The sequence below is a fragment of the Gobio gobio genome (genome assembly GCF_949357685.1).
Source record: "Gobio gobio genome assembly, chromosome: 6".
Taxonomy (NCBI): domain Eukaryota; kingdom Metazoa; phylum Chordata; class Actinopteri; order Cypriniformes; family Gobionidae; genus Gobio; species Gobio gobio.
In genome coordinates this window covers 14,603,287-14,611,870 of record NC_137102.1, presented here as the reverse complement: position 1 = coordinate 14,611,870, position 8,584 = coordinate 14,603,287, and the positions used below count along the sequence as shown (strand labels likewise).

At 37.7% G+C, this 8,584-nt stretch overlaps 1 protein-coding gene across 1 annotated transcript; it reads right to left on the bottom strand.

The window, feature by feature from the left end:
- Positions 1-218: 218 nt before the first annotated feature.
- Positions 219-3,118, bottom strand: lmo4 (LIM domain only 4). The gene is made up of 4 exons (XM_079819314.1): positions 2,867-3,118; positions 2,420-2,684; positions 1,555-1,651; positions 219-1,401 (listed from the first exon to the last, which is right to left on the bottom strand). The coding sequence occupies exons 2-4, from the start codon at positions 2,650-2,652 to the stop codon at positions 1,237-1,239; spliced, it is 495 nt and encodes a 164-aa protein (XP_079675440.1). The 5' UTR covers positions 2,653-2,684; positions 2,867-3,118; the 3' UTR covers positions 219-1,236.
- Positions 3,119-8,584: the final 5,466 nt, after the last annotated feature.

The following is an 8,584-nucleotide window of genomic DNA, read 5'->3' as shown; positions in this document are numbered from 1 at the left end:
GTTATTGTAGAACCACTGTAGTGAGATGGACTTTGTAACGACATCTTTAGTACCTTTTAAGGGTCTTGAGAGTGAACCGTGCATTGTGCCAATGGAGGCCTTTCAGAGCCATCAGATTTCAACTAAAATATCTTCATTTGTGTTCTGAAGATGAACGGAGGTCTTACGGGTGTCGAACGACATGAGGGTAAGCAATTAATGACAGAATTTTCATTTTTGGGTGAACTAACCCTTTAATGGATCTTGAGAGTGTAAATTGCTTTGCTCCCTCAGTGAGCCTTCAGATTTCAACAAAAATATCTTCTTTTCTTACGGGTGTGGAACAGCATGAGGGTGAGTAATAAATTACATTATTTTCATTTTTCGGTGAACTAACCCTTTAATGGTTGCTTTTACTGGAAAAATGCTCTTATCAGGCTTATTTACAGGCATTTTTAAAGAGTTACTGAATGACAGAATTATTTTCAGCCAACAGAGGGTGGTGTTCTCCATGTATTCTGTCAATATATTATATAGAAACCATTTTAAATGTATCTGAAAGTTACTGAAAAGACATCTCATATCAGTGAAGATATCCTTAATGGAGTTTTTTTTTAGGGTTTTAATTACTCTGAACAAAGCAAATATTACTTCATAGACAACACACTTTTGATTGGTCCTTTATAACAAGCTTAAAATCTATTTAACAAACAAACAAAAAAAAACATTATGCTCTTCAAGAGATCATCTGGAGTGCTGCTTCAAAGGATACAGAGAACCTGGGCTCTCTGGATGCTGCTAGGGTTGATTTATGGACAGGTTAATTGCAGTGATACTGTAATTGCAGACCCGAAAGAATATCCATATCATTACCAAAAGATAAATGTCACTCACACACACCAGTGGAAGATGGTGCTTTCACTGCCTGAAAGTGAAGTACATATCACCATTTCAAAAATAACAGACACCAAAACTAAATTGCAGGTCCACAACATATAAGAAAGGTCATTCTGTGCAAAAACCAATTCATAATTGATTATGATACGCAAGGATGCTCGCCGATATTGCTTTTCAGCTCCAATGGTTAACCTCATTTAAACTGCCAGATATTACCATATACGTTGAATTTCCACAATATTAGACCTTCACAAAATGGACTGTAGCTGACAAAGCAAGTACTGGGTTATATGAGGTCTTGAATATGAAACTAGGTGCTCCATTAGTGTCTCTTTCTCGGAGCTCAGCAAAAAAACGAGCTCAGGACTTCTGTTCGGATATGTTGTGCTCCCTGAGTGAATCCAAGTGGTCGCTTCTGTGCACACAAGCTGTTGGCCTGTCCCGTTCACAGTAGAGTTTTCCATTGGTGTAGTGAAAGCGGTCACCAGGTACTAGCTGGTTATGGCAGATGGAGCACACAAAACACTACAAGAGAAAAATCCAATTACTGTGAAGAAAACATATTACAAAGGCACCTTGCCCCCCAAAAACAAACTTTATCAGCCAATAAACTAAGAGTAAAAATGTAGATAACTTATGAAATGTATTTAAATAGGTCAGTTTAATAGATTAAATTACCTTGACATGGAAAACATTGCCCTGTGCTCGCATAACCATTTCATTTGCTGGGATAGACTTGCTGCAAGCCCCGCAGGCTCCGCTGTTACCAAATAATCTGTAGTGAATATCATAAAATCACAGATATTTTTTTAATAAGCAAATCATTCGTTTTTCTTCTTTCACAAATACAGAAAGCCATTTACAGTTTTTATGCCTACTTATTTTATTGCTGTTTGAACTTTTGCCCATTTGGTTTCCTCATTTAAAGTTCACCCCAAAATTTACCAAATTAAAGATATTTTAAAAAAAATGTTGTATCATAAAATGAAAGTCAGTAGGGTCCAATGTGGTTTTGGACCCCATTAACTTCAATTGTATTGACAAAAACAATTGAAACATATATACAGTATTTTCAAAATATTTGTGTGTTACCCTTAAAGGAATAGTCCCTTTAAAAATTCTGTAATTTACATTCTGTCAAGAATTTCATTCTTCTGTGGAACACAAAAGATTATATTTTGAAGAATGATGATAACCAAACAGTTTCAGTTCCCATTGACTTTCATTGCATTTATTGTCAATACAATGAAAATGAATGTTAACCAAAACGGTGTGGTTATCATCACTCTTCAAAATTTCTTCTTTTGTTCCACAGAAGAATGAAAGTCATACAAGTTTGGAACGACACGAGGGTGACTAAATGACAGAATTTTCATTTTTGGGTGGACTATCCCTTTAGTCTAACCTCATATTTTATTTATTACAGTGATAGACGACTATAATAGGTATACACAATAACTGCTTTCATTTGATCTAGTACATTTGTTAGCTCAGGATGTGAATGATAGTAAATTATTAAGGATGATTGTTCCTGTAGTCTGACCTTATATAGTCACTTTTGCAGAGGATCAAGCCACGCTTTGTGAAACACGATGAGCCAATTTCTGCCAACTGGGCTTGGCAGCAGGAGCACTTGAGACAGTGGCAGTGCCAGTATCCATCCAAAGCAAACAGGAGAAAGCGGTCCAAAATCTTGCATCCACATCCAACACATCGCTTCCATGCCAGGGCCCCCATTCTGACATGAGGCGGTTGAGTATTACAAGTGTTTACCATAATAAATGGGTCACTACCTAGAACAGAGTAAACTGAACAGATGTTTCAATTATAAAACTGCACAAGAAACAAAGACCGTATTCAGTGTGTAACGTTAGGCGATACATTTATTTAGCGAACCAATGGGTCTGTATGACACTGACAGATAAACAATCTTGCTAAAGTAAACAAGTTCACACACTTATACATGTTTGGCATAAGCATGAGCACTTACCTGCTTCAAAACTTCCAGGTCATTTCACAGGCTCATAAATACAGAACAAATGTTCGCATTCAGTCTGTGAGTTCGGGCAGACGCAGACGCCGGACCATATCTTGTGTTTAGGCGAAAAAATAAATAAATAAAACTTCCTTTACCTACATTTAAATTACGTCTCGTTGGCATACCATCATGAGGTCTGCGCATTATAAGTTAACGGCGGTGCTCTGTTACCAGACTTCAATCCCCTTTAAACATCCGTGAGCTGACGTCAGGCGCGCTTCAGCCAATCAGCAGTCACTTAAGTTTTGGTCTCGTGCTGATGCAGTATTTAGATGCTGCGTTTTTGATGCTCTCTGAATGGCGCAATCGTCATATGACTATATTTAATGTACTACTTACATTTTAATTGTAAATCACAAAATTATCTCGCAGAAATTGAATTGTCAAATAAGTGACTTGAAGTTTAGAAGAACTGTCTGCCTCACATTTCTCACTCGGAGTCATTTACAATGGAGCCTTAATCACCCATATTAAAGACCTAATTACACCGGCACACACAGCGTCACGGCCAAATCACTATGAAAAGAAACCTTGACAGCAGTCTGATTGGGTGGTAATAGAAAATCATCCGTGAGAAAAGGATCCTGCCTTTCTTATCATCTGTCTGTCATTTAGCCATGATTACCATCAGATTAAATACAATCAAAGCAGTTTGGTTGAAAAGTGGTAGTCATGGGAACCAAGGAAAACTGTTTATCTTAATTCAAACATGCACACTCTAGATTACAGAGATGTAGGAGCTGAGATGGAGGAAAGAGGGTTGTGTTTGTGTTGGCTTCTGTCACTCATTATGGTGTATTATGTCACTATTCAATGCAGAAAATTAGTCTCTGATGACATGACAAAGCCATGTGTGTTAGTGTTGATATATGTGCTGTTTGCTTTGAGGAACTAAAACCTTCTAACTTCAGGTTTGCTGATAATATCTGTTGTAAGCGAAAAGTGCATTATAGCCTACTACCGTTAAAAAAATCCTGTTTAATTTACATTTTAAAAAAGAAATTCACAGTCAAAAGTACAATGACAATGTTTCAGGTATGACAGGATGGCATATTGGTGCCTGTACATTTTACAATTTACAACCATACTTTTCATTGAGATATAATGTTAATATGGGAATATTGATCTGCTTTTTACATTAAAATGTGTTAAAACAGGTGGCACAATAGAAAGCCACACGCTGAATCCGAGTTCATCGTACGTGGCATGTCCAAAAACATGGCCAATACTCATATTTAGACGGTGCATATTGTCATATACAGTCAGTGTTGCCACAGTTACTTTGAAAAAGTAATCTGATTACTGATTACTCCTTTAAAAAGTAACTTAGTTACTTTACAGATTACTTGATTTTAAAAGTAACTAAGTTAGATTACAAGTTACTTTATTAGTTACATTCAGCAGTTGCCGACAACACCCCTGCCGCCTCAACATAAAAATGACAACCGTTTTTGCCAACACTCACTTTATTGGAAGTGCATTTTTAACAGTAACGTTCAAAAATGTATCTCCTGACATTTTAAATAGAAATTAAAAAATATTTACTGAAAAAAAAAAAACATGTTTTAATAAAAAATGTAATAAAGACAGTCTTTTTTGACTTCCCATGGGATGAAATTTTCATTTTATGAGGTTTTTCAACATTAATATGAGTTCCCCTAGCCTGAATATTGTCCCCAAGTGGATAGAAATGTTGATCGGTGTAAAACCGAGTTCTGGCTGTCTTTCTCTGCCTTTGAGAAAATGACAGGCCAGACTAGCCAATCCTGAAGTCTCCTGTTTTGACGTCCACACAGGAAAGGTTACCTCCCTTTCCTCCACCCAGAGAATCTGGCACGCCCATGCAAGCGCTATATTTGTCCTCGAGAGATCATGGCTTGTGAACGAGTGAATGCTGGCAGTTTCTCAGTGTTTGGATGTACAAATGAAAACAGAAGTCTTTTTTCAGTTCCTTCTGATCTGTGATCAGTGATTTCTTATGTGTAGCTAATTATTTATTATTCGTGCACACACTGCGGCTTCTCTCTCTCCCGACAGAACGGTGTTTTCGTGTTTTCTATCTTGTGAGTCAGTGTTTTTGTACGTCCTCGTCGCGTCTATCTGTTCTACAATGTGCATACAGTCATGAGTTTCTGCTCAACATCGGCAGACTCACATCTCTTTAGAAATAAACCTCACGCACGCCGAGGCTCGGGCTGCACTGACCGGTCGGCCTTCAACATCCCCGACCCCCAGTACTGCATCTGGCCCACAGTGGAGGCACCAAACGCGGCGCGAGATTAAGCAGAAGGGGGGTAAGCGTGAGGGTATCCGGCTAGGCTAGCCAGCTAGTCCCACAATAAACTGGATTACATTCGATTACTGCTGTTGTGTCTTTGTTTGCGCTGTGTACTCAATGCGCGTCACTGACGCTTTTCATATGATTGGAACATATCTAAAAATAATGCTATAATCAACACTTACTAACTCGTTCATCTCGACAGCTGTAATGGTACTTTGCATGTGTTACAAAGCTGGTAGAATAATGATGAAGACGGACTCGGCGTGACTGGGACTCGTGTTTATTCAGAACTCTCAGATACAAACACAATAAACTCGCGCTGACAGACAGCGCTCTCACAACTCAGTAGTTACTATAAATAACTTTGTTAGCAATCGCTCCGTCTCCGTGATGTCCGGTTCGCGAACAAATCATTCTTTTGAATCGGTTCTTTTTAGTGAACCGAACCAGTTCACCAAATCGGACTGAATCGTTCTAAACGGTTCGCGTCTCGAGTCAGCGCTGATCCATAATTTACTAAAGTTACTAACTTTCTGACATGAGTGACAGCCCCGCCGACTAGAAATAGACTAATAACCTGAAGTATATTCTAGTAACTACAACAGTTTTTTTACTGAAGTCTCACAGCAGACACGCCTCTTGAAACAGGGCATTCAGCCACAGGGCAAACAGCAGTATAGAAAAAATGCCTTTTATTTCTAAATTATGACATTTTATGATGTAAAAATCATACTAACAATATAAGTACACCTCAGGAAACATTATAAAATAATAGAAAAATGCCATGTCATGGGACCTTTAACCAAAATACTCTCCCCGAGACGTAAGAAGAAAGCAAAAATATATATTTTTTACTAAGGAAAATGACAAAAATAGTAACTCACAATGACGTGGATAAATTACTTTAATCCGATTACTGGTTTGAAAATAGTAATGCGTTAGATTACTCGTTACTGGTAAAAAGTAGTCAGATTAGAGTAACGCGTTACTGGCATCACTGTATACAGTACACACAAACGACAAAACACCATCAGGGCAACACCCAACACAAATAAACTATAACTAAATAACTGAAAATGTAACACAAATACACCTTATTTACAGTACTGATATCAAAAATAAGAACAAAACGTATCATATGCAATATAATGTCATGCAGGGACTTCTTGAAATGTCTTTTTACTGTTTTCACTGTAAATGAAATAGTAATTCATATAGTTTTTAAAACCTTCACTGTGATTACTATTTCATTTACAGTGAAAACAGTAAAAAGACATTTCAAGAAGTCCCTGCATTTTACAGTATTTTACAGCATTACTGCATTTTATTTTATTTTACAGTAAAATGACTTGCAGTGCACGTTAAATAAAGAGACATTGAAGGACACATGAATGTGCATGAAGCCAGACTAACCTCAGCACAAATGTGATTATCAATGTTCTACATGAGCTATTACTTTTTTTCAGGCCCTATTGTTGGTTTTGCCCGTCTAGATTTCCTGTAAATGAGACTAGCAACCCCCCATCTCCTGGATCATTATGTTTATGTAATGAGGTCACAGTCGTTGATCTAATGGCGGAGCGCAAAGTTTGAAATGTGTGTGGGAAGGGGGGGCGTAATGGAAAATAAGTCATTTTCTCCACCACAGCTCCATTACTTTAATTGTTTACTGAGCAGAGGCATGTTGTGATGTTTCAGGTAAAGCACAGGAGTCACATTAACAAAGAGCATGAGCTGTCTGAACATATACAGCTAGATAAACATCAGATGGAAACCGTGAGACAGGGGCCTCATTATTTAGAGCCGGAACCAGCCGATGTCTTTTTAGCACAAGATTTGCATTATTGCTCAATCTGCGAAACGTTCGACAATTATGTGCATTTCTGTCGCGGTAATTAGAACATTTCCAAACAAATCTACCAAATTACTTTAGCTGGTTATTTTAACGAAACAATTTCCTCTAATTAATGTATCCTTTCCCCACTGACTATAGCCAACAATTATGATGTTCATTAAAAATGAAGGGAAGCTCGACTGTCGATCAAACACAGAAAGGGATTGTTTGAAAGGCCCTTTATTTGTTGCTGTGACAGCTCAATCACCCATCATGATCTATCCGGGGGGAGGTAAAAACCGCCGACAATGACCATCAGAGGCTACAGACAGCCCTTCATTTGAGTGCTAATTAGAAAAATTGTATCTCTGAAAGGCAGCCTGGTATCTGTTCCCAGTGTGTTGAGAGAGACAAGCTGAAGAGACAACAATGAGTTAATAGAAAAATTAATTATTTACACTATTATCTAGGCCATGCCATTGAAAGAATGATTCAATAATGCTTTAATTGTGTCGCTGATTACATTTCCACTGAGATGGACTCAAAAGCGTATCACCCCTCTGATGTTTATTAAATGTATGTGCTCTGATGTGATAACATGGATATTGCGTGGTGCACATCACTTCTTGAGCACATCTCGTGTGTTAATCTCAGCGCTGAGATCCTCTGTGGAATAAGAGAGGTTACACACCCAGTTATTCCAGATCAAAGTTTGTGGTGGTTGAACAATTAAAAAAACAAAACATGCATACACCACCATTCAAAAGTTTGAGATCAGTACTTTTAAAAAACAAAAAACGAAATTAATACTTTTATTCAGCAAGGATGCATTCAATATATTGGCTTTTGAATCTAAAGATGATCTATGATTGATATTGATGTCCCTTTCACACTTAAAGGGTTAGTTCACCCCAAAATGAAAATTCTGTTATTATTTAGTTTTTGTGCGCAAAAAAACCCCTAAATAACGACTTATATAGTGATGACGATTTCAAAACAATGCATCATGAAGCTTCGAAGCATTATGAATCAGCGAGTCGAATCATGATTCGGATCGCTTGTCAAACCGCCAAACTGTTGAAATCACCTGACTTTGGCGATCCAAACCGCTGAATCGACTCACTGATTCATAACGCTTCGAAGCTTCATGATGCATTGTTTTGAAATCGGTTATCATCACTATACAAGTCGTTATTTAGGTTTTTTTTGCACACAGAAACTATTCTCGTCGCTTTATAAAGTTATTGTAGAACCACTGTGAGATGGACTTTGTAACGACGTCTTTAGTACCTTTTAAGGGTCTTGAGAGTGTAAAGTACATTGTGCCAATGGAGGCCTTTCAGAGCCATCGGATTTCAACTAAAATATCTTCATTTGTGTTACGAAGATGAACGGAGGTCTTACGGGTGTCGAAAGACATGAGGGCAAGTAATTAATGACAGAATTTTCATTTTTGGGTGAACTAACCCTTTAATACATTTGCTTGAGTGTGAACATGAATATGATTGTCTTTGTTTGTTTTCATATGTATTAAGTAGCGTCACAACATCATACG